The sequence below is a fragment of the Manis javanica genome, chromosome 3 (assembly GCF_040802235.1).
Source record: "Manis javanica isolate MJ-LG chromosome 3, MJ_LKY, whole genome shotgun sequence".
NCBI lineage: Eukaryota > Metazoa > Chordata > Mammalia > Pholidota > Manidae > Manis > Manis javanica.
This window is the reverse complement of record NC_133158.1, coordinates 114,857,109-114,874,911: the sequence shown is the minus strand read 5'-3', so window position 1 is coordinate 114,874,911 and position 17,803 is coordinate 114,857,109. Positions and strand designations below refer to the sequence as shown.

The 17,803-nt window shown below is 42.2% G+C and overlaps 1 protein-coding gene across 5 annotated transcripts in view; it reads right to left on the bottom strand.

Annotated features, from left to right (window-relative positions):
* The window catches only part of ATP13A5 (ATPase 13A5), a 103,738-nt gene that overhangs the window by 53,110 nt on the left and 32,825 nt on the right, over window positions 1-17,803 (bottom strand). For 4 of the 5 annotated variants that reach the window (XR_012129289.1, XM_073231903.1, XM_073231905.1 and 1 more), the window contains exons 9-13: window positions 17,222-17,350; window positions 9,101-9,271; window positions 6,745-6,902; window positions 3,800-3,988; window positions 13-74 (exon numbers count right to left, since the gene is read on the bottom strand). Coding sequence is in view for 4 of the 5 variants with exons in the window: in XM_073231903.1 (XP_073088004.1) it covers window positions 13-74; window positions 3,800-3,988; window positions 6,745-6,902; window positions 9,101-9,271; window positions 17,222-17,350 (709 nt within the window). In the remaining variant the exon portion in view is untranslated. The remainder of the gene's footprint in view (window positions 1-12; window positions 75-3,799; window positions 3,989-6,744; window positions 6,903-9,100; window positions 9,272-17,221; window positions 17,351-17,803) is intronic. The other variant, XM_073231906.1, reaches the window with a different exon arrangement.

Below are 17,803 nucleotides of genomic sequence, written 5' to 3'. Positions count from 1 at the left end.
TGATGTGCCTACCAGTTGCCAGCAGTGGGGACCGTCCCCCAGAGGTCCAGCCCATCTTCTGTAAGAGTGCCAGTCTGGAAAAAAATGAGAATTGCTATTAGCATAAGATTTAGAGCTTTTACTTATATCATGATTTAAACAAGCCCAAGCTCTCAAGACATTAAAGTTGATGTAGCTGCCCAGAGCCTTTGTGTCTAACCATGAAATTTTGAATCAGAGAGGATGCCTGAAAGAACGATTCAGCAGGTGATAGATGATTCCCAAAAGACCATGCTGATAATTAGATGATGCTGGTTACTCATTATGACAACAAAATGCAAGTGTTTTGTTTTTGTTTGTTTACTGTGACTTGCTGTTGTTAAATGAGACAAGTTCAAGGAATGGAAATCCAACCAAAAACAGAGAGAGTTTGACTCCTTAGTTGGCACCTGCTGTCTTTCTAAAGCAGAGCTCAGAATTTTTTTCTTTCTTTTGGAGACTCTTTAGTTCATAGTCTGCCATCTGGTTCACAGCAATTTTCTAAAATATGGGTGACATGGTGACTGTCCAGATTGATAATGAAATGTTGATAAAGAGCTTTGAGCCCATAGAGAGAAATGAAGTGCTAATAATAAATATTAATTAATGCACATGAATGGGTTTATTGTTTAGACCAAGAGGAAAATGGTTGGGAGATTTGATTTACTGTATTATGGGAAAGTATTTGTCAGATTATGTAACCGAGAAAGCAAAATGGAACTGACTACTATCACAGCACTTTTAATTTGCTCATTGCTTCACCTCTGACCATTAATTAAAGACCCCTGTGTCTCTCTGTGGCAGGCTAATGGCACTAGACCTGCTTAACTCCCCGGCAGAGGAAGGAGGTGGCTACGGCTGCTTCTGCAGACTCAGGTGGATGAGAGCAATGCCCCAAGATGGGCAACATCCTGTCTCAACCCTGACACCCAGGTTTCTGCCACTATTTTTTAAAGGTCATCTCCGTATAAGACACTAAATTTTCTACTTTTCTATCAGATGCCTTTTCTGTCATGACAGTACATCACATTAGCATAATTCTTACAGTGAAGTACATACAGAGCTTTCAGTTGTTACAGCTGAATAGACCTGGTGGAGACCCGCTTAGGATGGAGGTGAAATGAGCAGCCTCAGGCACCAGAGGCCAGTAGGTTGGAGAGAAAGAACAAGAATCCAACCCATCTGGAGTCTTCCACTAGATGACGGATGTTAAATGAATTCTGCAAAGCATGTGGAAAGACAGAGCCCATAATGGGCTCCTGGAATAAAGAATTAAGGACTCTTTGCTTCATTAATTCATTTGGACTTCATGGGGAGCTAACAAGATTTGTGTGAGTTATTCCTTGAACAAAACAACAAAAAGCTATTTATTTCATTTCCCTCCTGCATTTTATATGAGTCCCAGGCTGTGTGTTTAGGTTCCAAATCTTCTTGAGATGTTCCATTTCAAAAAGAGCGAGCAACTTAATTCAAACTGAAATGTTTTCCTGATGATTAGGCTATGATTTTAAACATCAATATTTTGACCATGAAAACAGACATGATACCGCAGCAAAGCAGAAATGGAACTATGTTATTTCTCCACATGGAAATGACCTTTATACAACAAAAAGCAACAAAATAAGCAGAAAGAAAACTAAATTATAGCTGTGGTTCTAAAGGGAATGAGATAGAAAAAGAAAACTCCTCAGCATAATACTAGCTCAGGCTTGAAGTAAGTTGAATAAAAAAGAAAGAAGAACTTGTTTCAGAAAACTCGTAACAAACCAATATATATTGGAAATATATGGGAACAAATGCACTCAGATGTCCAGTGGTGAGTATCTTTTAAAGTGAAATAACACTAGATGGAAATTCAATTAATTGTGGAGTGCTTTATTCCAACATCATGTTGGTAGAATTTTATAATGTGAACACTAGAAAGAAACTTAGAGATAATTGTAGTTTCTTTTAAAAAGCCGCACAGAAACTTAGTATCAAATGCTGGATTTGATTTCCCATCTTGCCCACTCCCAGTCAGTCATGAGCTCTTTGCACTCTAACATGCCATCAGGCCATGCAGAGGTTGTGGTCCCTCAGTCTAGCAAAAGAGCACATGAGAATGTGGAAAGAAAAACTTTATATGGGAAGGAAAACCAACACCTCTGGAGAAATTAGATGAATATGTAATGAACATATTTTATAAATCTCCCTCTATGTTCTAGCCACCAGTGAGGCTGCTAGGTGAATGATGGGAATCCCCACCAGCAAACTTCCAAGGGGATGTTATCTGGCCCTGAATCTAAAGGAACTACTGTTAAGTTACTGGTTCCCACCTGCTGGTGATTGAGGACTTACTTTGCAAAGGGAATGTGAAATAATAGAACTGAAATAATCTTATTTAGAGTTGTGCTTCTCAACTGGAGCCAAGACTTGTCTCCTCCTGGTGAATCTCCAGTCCTTCCTCCACTCCCCACTCCTGCCATCCTTGGTGAGGACAATAAGCCATCTCTTTAGTTGTCCCCAGATATCCTTCTGTCTCAGTCTTATCTCCTTTCCATCCCTTCTCACCAGTTCCCCCAGATGAAATAAATAAAACACACCTATAAAAATATCAATGATCTTTTTAAAACACAAGAAGGGCTCCCATTCTCCTTTATGACAAGGCCTCACTTCTTAGCTTGGCACCTCAGGCCCTAAGCTATTGGATTCCTTCTCTCCAGCTACACTCCTGACCAAGTGGCCAGAATTCTAGCCACACCCCACTGTTCTGTCCTGCATATACTAGAGGCCTGGCACCCCTGTGCTTCTGAACTGCTCGCCTCTGAGCCTGGGGCCCATTCTGTCCAGCAACCAGAACCACAGCCCCAAGGTGACCTTTCCCCTGTGGCAGGTAACCACACCATGATGCTTTGCTTAGACCTGTATTAAGCATGCATTTCACTGCATTATCCTTGTCCACACTTCTGTTTTACCTGCTTTCTCAACTAGCCTATGAGCTTCTCAAGAGCAAGGAACATCATTAATGGGTCTTTCTGGCAATGTGGGCTCACTACAAATTGGCAGGGCCTTTACCTGCTATTTAAATGCTAGTGTACCAAAGACATGGAGGGCCCAAGCCAGGCTCACTGCGTGCTAGCAGTTAACTGGCTTGCCCACGCTGAGGGCAGGGTCTGAAGTCCCTCCAGGCTCCCCTAGGAGCACAATGGAGTAGGGGTGGTTTCAGGCCCTGTCCTGTACCAGCTGTCCTCACCATCTAAACATCTGCCTCATCTGCCACCTTTCCAGGGCCCCAAGCACAGAGACAACCATTTCTGGTCCTGAGTCCTAATAACCTGGGGAACAAAAGAGAAAAAAGGGGTTGGGGTGCATAAACACAGGTCAATGCCTACTCTCTCCCTTTCCTTAAAAGTAGGAGAGGAGGAGAAAGGAATATGTCCACTTAAGTACAGGACAAAGCATTTCAGGGAAGAGAAATGTTCCTTACATTTTTTTTGCTTGAAAATGCCACTTAGTCACAGAAATTACTACAGCAAGAGATTGTTTTGAAACCACAAACATGCACAAGAACATTACGTTTTTTAGGGAAGAAATTCATGATGTGATGGCTAAACCACTTCCTTAGCACTCATTAAATGGGCTTCTAGACTGTGACCTCACACTAGCTCGCTACGCAACCTTCTCTGGCTCCAGCGTTCCCATCTGCAAAATGAGGGGCTGTACTAGACATTCTTGGGGGCCCTTCCCAACTCAGGTCTGCCTAGAAATCATTAACTTATGATCTGGAAAATTTAGATCATACTTTGTCAAAGCACACGAGGTTTATTTGCCCACACATATTGATCCTCTGTGGGGAGATACAGAAGATTTTCTTTTTCTTCAGCCTCTTTTGTGCGTACACGATGCCGGTGGTCAGGGCAGCTGGGAGCACGGGAGGGACGGTCACGGTGAGGAGGATCAGGGCCATGGTCACTGAAGCTCCTGGAGGGGCCTGGGAAGGAGGAACACACAGGTCAGCTGAGCAGAGCACGCTGGCTCCCTGTTGGGCACCATCCCTTTCAACACCACAGGAGCTCCAGGAACTCAGAAGGCTCCCAGCATCAGCTCTTTGGGTGCGGCTGAGTGTTCTCTAGGTTGCGCTCAAGAAATGAACATGTAGTGTTGCACTGCAGAAGAAAGGAGACGCTGATCTCTCCTCCACCCCCACCTGCCCTTTCCCAACTTGGTTTCTCTCCGCTTTTCATTCTTTCCACTCAGAGTACCCACCCCTTCTCTGCTTATCATACTTCCACACACCTTCTGGACTCCCAGGGCACTGGGACTAGTCTTGAGTTGTAGGATTTCACACCTTGGCTTGACTGTTGGATTATAAGTCTCTTTCCCCTGCAAGCCTATGAACTCTTTGGTGTAGCAGCTGTGGCTTATTCATCTTTAAAGTCCTGTTCAAACTCTTCACATTCATCTCTAGATACCGAGCCTGGCAGTTTCTTGACACAGAAGAGGTGCTCAGCATATTGAAAGGTGAGCAAACCGAGTGAATGGTAACCTGATAAGAACCATGACCAAGATTCTACAAAGATCTCAGCATATTTTATCTGCAATATGAAAGCCAATAATAAAAATATCTTGCTCTCACTGGATATACACTCTAGGGAAGGCATTGTGTTAGGCTACATACGTTATTTAATTACTCCTCACAATAACCATGTGATATAAATACTACTATTTTCTTCATTTAACAGGTATAGAAACTGAGGCTTAAAAAATTAAATAACTTCCCCAAGGCCACATGCCAGACAAATGGTGAGTATCTGAATCCTAGTCTGTCCAACCCCAGGACACAAATGCATAACCAGCTTGTTATATTATCAGGACTGTTCTCGTGAAGTCAGGATCCCACGTGGGTCTCAAAAGTTCACATGACTGATAAGCGCAGGGCCAAGATTAAGTCACAGATGGCTTGTTTTATTTTTCACACACTCTAGATATTAATGGCCCTACTGTCCATGAATTTGACAATAAAAAACATAAAAAATTAACTATAATTTAAGTCATCAAGTCCCTTTTGAGTACTGGAAACATAGATTCATGTCCAGTAACAATGGCTGCTGAGTACATCTTTGGTCCAGTCTCAGTTTATCACAAAATCCATCATTCTCTGCTTGGCCTGACCACAGCCAGAGGAGTTTGCCCCTGAGGACTTGGCCCTGCCTGACCCTGAGCCAATGCAGACAGACGACCAGCAGGTCCACAAAAGTCTGGGCCCACAGCAAGCGGGGGGCTGCGGTTAGCACTGTTGCTTCGGTGCATACGGCGTCTGGCCCAGGAATCCTTCCTTCCCCAATTACTGCCAACACCGTCTGGTCCACAGGAGTGGGCTTGCTGCTTGTTTTCCTGCTCCACACTCCTGCTTCCCAGATGGAAATGTAACACTGCCTCCAAGTCCAGCCCTACTGGCTGTGAGAGTCCGCATCGCTCTTTTCAGAGTCCATTCTTTTGGTGCCAATGTGCCCTTGCCTTCTGTGCCCTGCCTGCCCTAGAAAGGGGGGCTTTCAGATTTAGTGACTACTCAGAACTCAAGTATGAGCATGAACAGTGCCTACTGTTCATGTGACTGTGTCTTTGCCCACCAATATTCACCCCTCTTCCCCACAAAATACACATAGAATGTACTGATGCTGCCAGTTTGGGCATTGTAATTAGGTCACTCACACCCAATTTCATACCCATGTTTGGGTCCTTTCATTCATAATTTTTTTCCCCTATAAGCCCACACTGCAAAAATCCCAGCATATCTCACAGAATAGACTGCATGGTTCACAACAGAATCTGTCAGACCAGAAGAACCTCAGAGGTCATTTGTGACAACCTTTCCTTCTATAGTCATCATAGCTATTAAGAGAGACATCCAAATGAAACCAGACCAACTGAGTTTAAAAGGAAGTGGGAATCCGTGCAGCATACAGCTCTGTAAAAGTAGATGTTTAATTTCGTTTCACAACCTAATGGTACACAGGGACAACTCACTGACTATATGGTATGTTGGGTATGTGCTGGACAATATACAAATACTTTAGCCCTCTCAAATATTTTCCAGACACAGCATTCAAGATCTCCTTCAATCCCATCTATTTCTACCTTGCTAGATTTAATACCTTAATTGTTTGCTTGCTCCAGAAGACCCGTGTGCATTTCTTCTTTTGTGTTTTGCCCATTCAAATTCGTAGGCCCTTCCTGCTCTCCCGTCTGATTGACCCAATCCTCTTCATCCTATCAGCCTTGAGCAACTGTATTTCCTCTGAGGCTCTTTGGACTTGGGTATGGCAAATGCCAGACTTGCAGTAAGCTCACATTCCCATCCAAGTGGCAAAAGGGACCACGAACTTGGCGATTTTACATAGCCGCACCATTTGATACAATTTTCACTAACCACATATGGCTATTTCAATGTAAACTAATTAAATAGTTGAATTATTAATTTAAAGTAATTCATTAAAATTAAATAAAATTCAATGAATTTCCTCAGTCACCCTAGTCACACTCCAAGTACTCAATAGGCCTGTGGGGTTAAGGCCTACCCAATTGGAGAGTATAGACACAGAATATTCCCACCATCTCAGAAAGCTCTATTGGAGAGCATTGATACCCAGAATCATGGGACTAAGCAGTAACCTTATCTAACTCTTTTCAGTTAGGTCAGCCTCCTGGAGAAAACTGATATTAAAAAACCTGAATCCCAGTACTTACTCTGTGGTGCATATATACACCAAGGGCATAGAAAAACCCCATGACTCCAAGGCAGGCCAGGAACACTATGAACTTGAAGGCATCATTGTATAGTTTGAAGTTCAGAGGCCGTGGGTAGAGGATGGATCTCACCAAGTCCCCTTTGGCTGTATTGAAACCTACATAAAGATAATCACATATAGAGTAAGGCTCTTTAATACAGCACCCTCCAAATCAAAAATGGTTTGCGTTTTGCAATGAGCGATTAGCTAATAGGATTGCTTGAATATAGAATGAAAACAGCATGGCTGCGACCTAGCAGTGTATTTAAATGTGTTGCTCTTACAAGTCTCCAGCCACAAGAACAGGCGTTCTCTTAGCCCTGTTCGATTTCTCTCACTCTGGGGGTGCGGCACGGTTGGGGTGGTTCAGTGTCTCACACAGTGCAGCTCTCCACACATATATGGGGCTTGGGGAGAGGAGACTAAGGAGCTGATGAATGCAGCAATCAGAGAAGATGAGCTGCCGAGAGAGGACTTTAAGCACACATATGTGTTGAAAATAATAGAAAATCAAGAGAAAAGGAAAACACAGGGCAAGTAATTTCTTAAATATAGATATGCTGCTGCTGCTGTCATTCTTATGCCCAAAAACAATCCAGAGTCCTCACTTTTTAGAACAAAGTTTAAATTTCTAGACTTGGCATTCAAGTGCCCTTCAATCCAATCCATTCCTACCTTGCTAGACTTAGCTCTTAATTGCTCACTGTCCAAGAAGGTCCCTGTGTGTGTTCCCTCCTTTGTTTTGCAGACACAAATTGCATGTCTTCCAAGCTGTCTGATATGATTGGCTAAGTCCTTATCATTCCATCAGTCTTGGCTCAAAATTCCACTTTATCAAATAAATGTTTCCAGAATTCTACTCCCATACTTCACATCAGAGATAATTTCTCCCAGTCTTTGGAATCTCTGTAACACTGGGCAGATGACATCCATCACTGTTCTGTGTTTCAGTAGCTCTAAATCCATCTGTTTCCTGCACCAGATCACCTTTTTTAAGGGCAAGGAGCATGTCACAGTGTTTTTCTTTAGCCTTCAGTGCATTGCACTTGTTAGATACTTAATATATAAGTTATTGGAAAAAAAGTGTTTGACTACTATATATTCTTGATCCAAGTCGGTATTGTAATTACACAACATGTCTTATTCCCACTGCTGGATGAACGTTTGGTCTCCTCAAACGTGGGTTTGCAGGCTTTGGAGTAAAGGAGCAGTTTCCTCTAATCTGTTCCCTGACCATTTCACAAGCTCAAATCAGGTGGTTTCCGTGATCCCACCCATTAGCTTCTGCTTATCAGCAGGCTGAGAGACGGTCTCCTGCCCACCAGCTACTTTGAACATAAAAACAAAACTCAATATTTTTAACTTTTCAAAAATCAAGTAGAACAACTGGATCATAAACTAAAGCATGGAGATATGGAAGTGCTAAGTGGCAGAAACGCAGATCATGGTGAGTACCGAGAGCTGGGAACAGACCACAGAAGGTGTTGGTCATGTAATGTCATGACAAAGATTAGGACTAATATTGGTTGTCTTGGAAAGTTTTTGAGCACCGTGTATATGAATTGCTTCAAACTGTGTTTAGAAATATGACTTGGTGACAGATTGAAGGATAGGTTAGAGAAGGGTTGAACAAAATACAAAAAATTTTGAGGTTAAATTTGAAAGGAATAGTCAAAAGCTTATTTCTGTTGTAATAGTTTAGATAGGAGATGATGTCTCAACAAAACATCAACCATGGGGATGGAGAAGATGGAGACGGGACTCAGAAAGTATTTGTGGAATTGACAGCAGGTGGCGCACTATTTGGTATGGGAGAAAGTAAGGAGTTAAAAATGATCTGAAGTGAGGAGTTACATGGTGGTGCTGTCAATAGCAAGAAGTGTTGTAGAGGAGGATGCATTCACTGTCAGATGCCTTGACTTGGAAGTGTCTGTAGGGAACCCAAGTGGAGGTATCAAGCAGGGACCTTGAGATAGCAGCCCAGCAAGCAAGCCTTTGAAAGGAAAAAGTCCTCAAATGGTAGCAGTTGAACTGTTTTCTTGGTAATCACTTAGATGGGGTGTAGAGGGAAAAAAGAAACTTATGGACATAAGGCAAAACAAGAACTAGGAAATGTACTTCATCTTTGTGTATGTCTCATCATACACAAGGGTTTTAACAATGAACCTTTCTGTTGGAAGTGGTGGCAGTTGGAAGTAAGTATGGTTGTTATTACCAGAATGTGACAAATTCCATAATCCTAAACAAAATCTCCCTAATGCAACTCCCCCACCTCCAATCATGGAATATATTTACAAAAAGTGGAATCTACTAACCTGTTTGTAAGACAACTGCTTTTACTGGCCCCTGCCCGGAGGGCTTGACCTGGATTACTTCTGTTCCGCAGAAAAGGACGTGTTTCCGATAATCCTCTGAACTGTGGGATTTCCAGGCCATGGTTTTCTCCGCATGGGGCAATGGTGTCTTTGTAACAGGTATACTTTCTCCTAAAGAAGATTGTATTTTGTTGATTCTGTCTGACCTCTGTGTTATTTAGACCTGGTGCTTACCAGTTCCAAGAAAGTATACAAACCACAGCTAATCTGGTTTTAATGCTCATCTCATGGATCAGATGACTGTTCTTAGGATGCTGGTGGTGCAAGCAGTGGTACACTTGATTATATTTAAAATATCTATTTACAATCCACCTATCTTTTCCACACATGACCTGCATGGTCTGTTTATAATGTAAAAAAGTCCATTTTAGCAAAAAGAGCTGCCATTTCATTCTCCTGTGTGTTCTTTGAGCCCAGACTATTCTAGGCAATAAAGAAACTATAAAGCACATGTGTAATTATTATTTGCCTTTCATTTACTCATTGATCTATTCATTCAACAAATACTTTTAAGTGCTTATTCTGTACCAGGCACTGCTCTAGGTGCTAGAAATATAATTATGAACAAGACAGGCAGAAATCCTGTCTTCATAAAGCTCAGGAGCCAGGCTAACAAATAGCAGTAAATAATTAAATACAATAAGGTAGGTGTTCTGGTGATGTGAAGGTGATCTAAATATTGAACACTAAAGGAGGATCAGAAAAGATTTCTTAGATATTAATAAATGTCAGCGTGACAGGAGAAGGCCAGTCAGATCAAGCAGGAGAGGAAAGTGTTCTTGGAAGAAGTGGGAGAAACAGCATGGTGTGTTCTGGGCACTAAGATGGTGAGGATGTTCAGGAGATTGAGGGTGAGAGTAGAGGTAAGCCACGCTACAAATACAGAGATGAATGAGAAATGATGCCTTCCAAAAAATACAAAATATTCTTCATGATCTTTTTGGAGCTTGCAGTGAAAGATAGAAACCAATACAGCAAGACAGGGAGGGCTTCTTGTTTGTCTTTCTGGATGGTCTCAGCCCGACTTCCCATATGTAGCACCTCTAAATAGATACGTCCGTAATTGTCTATCTGCATCTGTCCTCTTTGCTGGGCTCTTGTTCTGAACTTCCCAACTGTGAGCTGTTCATTCCAATCCAGATATCCCATTAGCTTCTCCAACTCAACATATCTAAAATCCATATCAATATTTTTATCTCTAAACTTCCTCCTGACTTTCCTCTTTCTTTATGGTACCACCATTTTGCTGAGTCACTGGTTTACAGTCTCAGAATCATCTTTGATTCATCCTCTTCCCATCGTCTGCCCTCATGGAATGATGCTCCAAGTCCCAGTGCGTTTTCCTTGTTAGTGGACAGCACGAGTCATCCTCAGACTCTTGCATCTGGGTCCCGATGGCATCATTGGCAACTGCTGCCTGACTCACAGTGGTTGCATTAACAATGGATTAACTGTGCTTTGTTTAGTTCTTTGAAATGCAAACATATTCTCTGGATAATGTGAGGCCACAGTGAAACCATAAACCTTTCCTTATGAGTAAGTACCTTAACCACAACCTGCCTTGACCTCCAGAGTCAGGCAAAACCTCCCGTACTTCCTCCTGTGTTTCTCCTTTATTCTCACGCTACTACCACACTCACACTTCTGACAGCAGATGGGTGGAGGGTTTTCTCTACAACAAGCAATTCTGTGAGATCAACTGGTTGTTGTACAGTTTAACTCAATTCAAGTGACTGTCTACCTAGGAATAGCATCAGATCCCATAGGTTAAGGGTTCAGTCCCACAAGACTGCTCCCACTCCACCTGACTGCAAATCCGTGTTGTCACCTGTGCTTCTGACCCACAAATCTGAGGTTCCCATGACCCCCTCATCAGGTTTAATTAACTTGCTAGAGTGGCTCACAGAACTAAAAGAAACACTGGCATTTACCAGTTTAAGGAATATGAAAAAGGATACAGATGAGCATCCAGATGAAGAGGCTCACAGGGCAGGTCTGGGAGGGTCCCGAGCGCAGGAGCTTCTGTCCCGATGGAGTTGGTGTGCATCACTCTTTGCTATATGGATGAGTTCATCCACTTGGAAACTGTCCAAACCCCCTACTATTGGGACTTTATTAATTCCATTTCTAGGACCTCTCCCATCTCTGGGCAATGAGGGGTAGGGATGGTGAGGCTGAAAATTCCAAGCTTCTAATCATGTTTGGTACTTCCTGGGGACCAGTGCCCATCCCAGAGCCCTCCAGCTCAGCCAGAGTAGAACAAAAGATGCTCCATATGCTCTTATCACTTATTAGGAGCTTTGTGCCAGGAACTAGGGAAAGAGACATACATATCCTTTTTTTTTCTATGATCTCACACCTCTTAACTGGCCTCTCCCTTCCAGTCTCCTCTCTCTTTCCTCATCCCACACCACTTTCAGATGAATCTTACCCAAATCCCTTTTTTTATCTCACTCTTTTCTCAAAAACCCTTCAGCTTTTCCCTTGTCATGACTAATAACTCTCAAGCTCTCCTGCTAGAGTCAAAGCCACCACGGCCAGTGCATCACGGGCTGACACTCCGCTACACACGCTCCCACCTAATAGGGCCATCTGCTCATACAATCACCGACTTCCAGTCTTTGCTGGTACCATTCCTCTCCTTTCTGTGCTGGCTGTAAGTCAGGATATTTAAAATACAAGGAAAATTAGCACAGAGTTAAAAAAGGATTCATTTCAGAGACAAAATACTAACAAAATGTTAATAGCACTTCCTGGCTCCCAGATTTAAAGGCACTAAAATGAGTTTAAAATTACACCAGTATTTTTCTAACTGTTCAATTAGCAAGATAACATGTCATACTTCTAATTTGGAAATGGTATTATATGGATTATAGTTATACAAATGTACGTTCTCTCCTTCTAGGTAATAGCTGAGGGCAAGGACTTTGACACATATAACTTTTATGTTCCTCATTTCCTTACTGGTATGTAATAGGCTCAAAATACATATTTTTGCTGAATGCATTGAATAAAAACAATTATCCAGGTTTTTCTATGATTGTTTTTTAAAACTAGTTTTCTATATGGTGCATTTTTTCCACATCCTAAGGTACAAGAAGCTATAAAATTTTATTAGTCATTTTGAATATTCTTCAGGAAATTTCTTTAGCCAAGCATTGTCCCTAGTTCATTTTCTTTAAACAGTTATGACATTCATCTTTTGTGTGGGTTTATCACTTGCATTCTAAATGCCTTTGTGAAAGGGACAGAAGCTTTTGACCAGTCTTCAAATCATTACACCACATTGTTTTGAAATCAGCCTTTGTAAAAGAAGATATTTATAGATAATTTTAAATGTTTTTCTCCCTTTGGATCACAGAATATTAACCCATCACATATGCTTAGACTAATATTAGTGAATATTTTCTGTCCACACAAACAACAGTATCAGGGGCAGGCAAAGATTTGATCAACCAGAGACAGGAGACATCTAGAAATAGTGTTTCAGAGATAACATTCAAGTCCCATGATTTTACACAGAGATGATTCTCAAGTTTCTTTTATACTCATCACATTTTAATAAGGAGTCTCATGCTTAGCCTTTCTTGGAATCTCAAGAAGGGATGATTCGCCTGCAAAAATTTGGAGGTCTGAGTAGGCTGGAGAGGGTTTCAGAAGGAAGTGCACTTGTCGTCAGTCGTTGAGCTGGCTTCCAGGAGCTGGCGAGCCTGGCCGCTGAGACATGGAGATTGCCTCCCCTGTGCTCAGTGAGCCAGATGTTGACACGGCTTGAAATGCCATATTGTTTCATATATATATTGGGAGCCATTAGACTGTAAACTGTGTGAGGGCAGGGCCATTTTTCATCTGTCTTGGTGATTCCAGCACACAACGCCATGTCTGGCACATAATAGGCATTTCTGAACCTTTAGTGAATAAATGGATAAATGAATGTATACATGAAAGCAACGGAGAAGGGGCAAGAAGAAAAAGGAAAAGAGGAAAGATCTGAACTATCACCCGATTGTGAGCTTCTCTGACAGGATGTGAATGTGGAATTGCCATCTAGGGAAACACCGGTGAGATCAGGATCCCCTCCCACACAGAAGGTTCATGTAAACCAGCAATTCTAATGAACAGAGGGAAAGGGAAGGGACTGTGGCAGAGTGAATCCCACCCCTCTCCTCCCTAAGTACCCCTGAGAGAATGAGAGGCAGTAGTTACAGTCATGTGCTCAGAAGTCAAAATGCCTGGGTTTAAGTGTTTTATTTTCTTCATAGAACTTGTAAGAATTATGCCATTTAGATATTTTCATGTTTTCTGTCTCTCCACTAGAGTGTCAGTTCCATGAGGGAAGAAACCTTATCTGCCTTGTTCACTGCTGTAACTCCAGCACCTCGTAGGTCTCTGCTCCATAGCAGGGGCTCATAGACATTCGTGGAATTAATGAATGAATAAATAAACAAACGAGCCAAATCTCAGCTCCACTGTGTGACCTTAGGCAAATTACCTACCCTTCTGGACCTTAGAGTCTCCCACCTTATAGAGTTGTGGATTGAGTGAAATAATGTATGTAAAATGTTACCACAGTGTCTAATACATATAAGAACTAAGAAAAATTAGCTATTGTGCCAAGAGAAAATTTCAAGTTCTTAATAGAACTTCCCCCAAGGTATTCCCTTTTGCTTCTTAACGGCTTTGTGAGAAGCTAGATGTTGAAGGGGATCATCACTTCAGGAGGCAGAAAAAGAGCCAGAGAAGTTGATAACAGACTTTTGAAAGTCATTCATAAGTTTGATGGTGAATTTTAGAGACTGCCTGAGAGCAAAAACCAAGCTTCTCTGCTCACCATGCCTTCCCTCTAACTACTTTGCTAGCTGAATAAAAATCTCTGGACTGGGAGATGGAAGAAAATCCAAAGGGAACAGATATTGTGTGTCCCTGAGGCCTGCACCAAAGTAGGGTATAGATGCATTCTAGAAGTATGTGGCAACTGAGAGCAAAGCACGAGGGTCTGAGTTCTGCTCAGATGAACAGGCCTGGGACATTTCCTAAGCTCAGAGTTGGGGGGAAGCGGGCAAGTAAAGAAGAGCTTCCCTAGCCCAGACCTTCTCTCCAAGGCCTTGCACAAGCTCTTGTGGCTAGACTAGGAGGACCAGGACTGGCTCATTGACGGAATAACTACCTGACTCATGCCAGATACTTCACACTTCAACTTTCAGGGGCAGTGAAAATTGGAGCCAAAATAAACCATAAGTGTAGTTACAAAATGAATGAAGCTTCTTGCATAGTCGACCCTATACTGATAGGATGGCGACGAGGAAGATCCCACAGTGGGCCTGCGCTGTGGATGGAAATTCACAGTAGAGAGAAAAAGGCGATGCGGGCCAAGCGAGGAAGGCAGCTTACCCCCTCAGCCTCCTTTTCCTCGCTGCTGCCCCTCATGTCCCAGGGCAAATGCCCCCACCGGCCCTGATCCGTTTGCTTGCTGAGTGGCCCTGGTGTCTTTTTACTTCAGTTTCTTCATCTATAAACTGGTATTACAATAGCTCCTAGTCTAATTCGTTTCACACCACAATGAAGTGAGTTACAAAAATTATTTACAAAGTATACATTGCTATAGGGATGCTGGCAGTATTTGCTATTTTTATTCTTACAAAATGAAAATTCTATACATGCAAAGGCCTATTTTGTGCATGGGGAGAAGTATGTGAGTCACATTTGTGGACCAATGCTCTAGTTCTTGCAGTGTCAGGAATTGAACTCTGACTGATTGCCCAGTCAGATCTCTCCCACAAATAAGCACATGCACAGGAGGATCTACGCAGGCTGTGCCATGAAGTATTTATCACATGGTGGTACTTAGGGCTTTTTGAAAAAGTTAATGAGAAAAAAACAAGTATTTCTGTTTTATGTGTCTATCTTTAAAACTGACTTTTAGCAGTACTTAGGTTACATAGCTATTAACGCTGTTGACTTAATTTTTCCAGAAACAGGCCCCAGGAAAAGCCATTTATCATATAAGGCCATTTTAGGCAATTTTGCCCTTTTGTTGAAAAGCAGCTTTGTTTACCATGTCCACTTCTCTGAAACTCTCTGAGTGGGCCTCAGAATCAAGGCAAAAACGATGCAGCTGAGCCATAGGCCTGGGGGAGTTAGCACTGCTGTCTGTCCACCCCATTTTCTCACAGCCCTGCCTTCTGTCACCAGTGAGAGAAGCCACCTTCCTTGGCAGGCTGCTGGGGAATGAGACAGTCCCTGCCTTTGGGTGAGGAGGATGGTTTTTCTGGAATTTGAGGCTTGCACACTGGGTACTATGGCAACATTCAGGATGAAAGATATGATCAGTATGCAAATCCCATCACTGTCATTATAAGGCAGTTAGATTTCAACACATTAAAGCAGTATTTTGTAATTATGCTGAATATATTTATGTTTACTACATTTTCTTTTCTCAATTTTAAATTAAGCAGACCCATTTTAAATGTGAAATCTGCTTATGTTGAACAATTTAGGAATAAATAATGACTTCCTTTACATTTAGGTGATATGAAAAAGTTTGTGTGAGTGGGTTTTTTCCCCTGTCTTTAGCCATTTGGAAACAGAAAAATGCAACAATTTCCAAGTACAAAAGACAAATAATTTCTTTTCTTTTTTTTTTTTTTTTTGCAGTATAGTCTCTTCTCTCGTTATGATGTCCTGTATGGGTTTTTTTCTTTTTTTTGAGAGGGCATCTCTCATATTTATTGATCAAATGGTTGTTAACAACAATAAAATTCTGTATAGGGGGGTCAATGCTCAATGCACAGTCATTAATCCATCTCAAGCCTAATTCTCGTCAGTCTCCAATCTTCTGAAGCATAACGAACAAGTTCTTACATAGTGAATGAATTCTTACGTAGTGAATAAGTTCTTACATGGTGAACAGTACAAGGGCAGTCATCACAGAAACTTTCGGTTCTGATCACGCATTATAAACTATAAACAATCAGGTCAAATATGAATATTCGTTTGATTTTTATACTTGATTTATATGTGGATCCCACATTTCTCCCTTTATTATTACTATTATTTTTATTTTTAATAAACTGCTAAAGTGGTAGGTAGATGCAAGATAAAGGTAGAAAACATAGTTTAGTATTGTAAGAGAGCAATTGTAGATGATCAGGTGTGTGCCTGTAGACTATGTGCTAATCGGAGCTAGACAAGGGCAATAAAACATCCATGGATGCAGAAGCTTTCTCTCAACACAGGGGGCGGTGAGGTTCTAAGCTTCACCACTGTTGTTCCCCAATTTCTCACCTGATGGCCCCCCCTGCGACTGTGCCTGTCTTAGGTTGTTCCTCCCTTGAGGAATCTTACCCGTCTCTGGCTAACCAGTCATCTTCCGGGGCCACTGTATGGGTTTTTTATTGTTGCCTGAAGAACGTTTTATAAATAGTGCCTTAGTAACTATACAAATTCAAGTGGAACTTTACAAAGAACACATGAGATCAAGGACAGTTTAAACCATAAGTACACAACTGGCTTTCTGCTTGGTGAGATCAACTGGAAATACGATTCCAAAGAACACAGCTGTTACATTGCCTTTTTCTAAGGTTTGACTCAATCTCCTTCCCAGTGAAACCTGGGGCTCAGGTTTCCATTTACAGAGAGCAGAGCTGGTCCACCCCGCCAAGGGTGGGAGCTGGTGGTTTTTAAGGCTGGGTTCTGTTTGAATAGGTGCCTAAGCCATTCTCATGTTTATGAAGAGATTGCACATGAAAGAGCATAGAGCTCTCACCCTCCTCTGAACTAGAGCCCCCTATTCACCCCAGCCATCAGGCAATCCATTCACCACATGTATTAGATTTTCTAGTTTCCCGTGTATTGTGGCTTGATTATTATATTATTTAATGCTTCCTCTTTGCATATCTTGAATCTCCATCTGCATGATTAGGCCAGGTGTGTCTCCCACATCTATTTCTCAGTATCTTAGCATGTAGGCTGGTATGAAGCAGGTAAGTGCATTGATCTGCTTTGCTAACACTTAGACTGGATGTTGGACAGGAAAGAAGCAGCTCCATGACAACTGCTTACCTGTGAGCATGCCTTCATTCACCACACAGCTTCCATCAATTAGAAGAGCATCACATGGCAATGAGAATTTTCCTGGGAGAATAAGAATATCTCCAGGAACCAGGAGATGGGATTCCAGTACCTGCGAACCTACATAACAGCAAAGTTTCCATGACTGGCTGAACTTTTCCTGTTTTTGCTTAATAATGAAAATGACAGAACTCTCATCAACCTGCTGGCCAAGAACTCCAGGCTCACCTGCTCCAGCCCCTTCTCACTAACTGCAGATTCCCAGAAACCAGAATTAGGAAAGTTATTCCTGGGCCATAGCAAGGAAATAGCTCTGCAACAAGATCCCATCTTGATCCTCATGCCTGGCACGGTGCTCTGCCCACAGAAGATAATCAAGGGGTTGGTCAACGGAGGAGCACCCCTTTGCTGATGCTTTTTCTCTTTGCTAGGTTCCTGACCCCTTGGGGTATACTCTGTCCTTGAATTGAGGCCTAGTATAAACCTCCCAGGCAGCCCTGCAGTCCTGGGTGCAGCTGCTCACATTTTACAGAGAGCCATGCCGCCCCATCCCAGGCTCAGTCAGAGCAAATG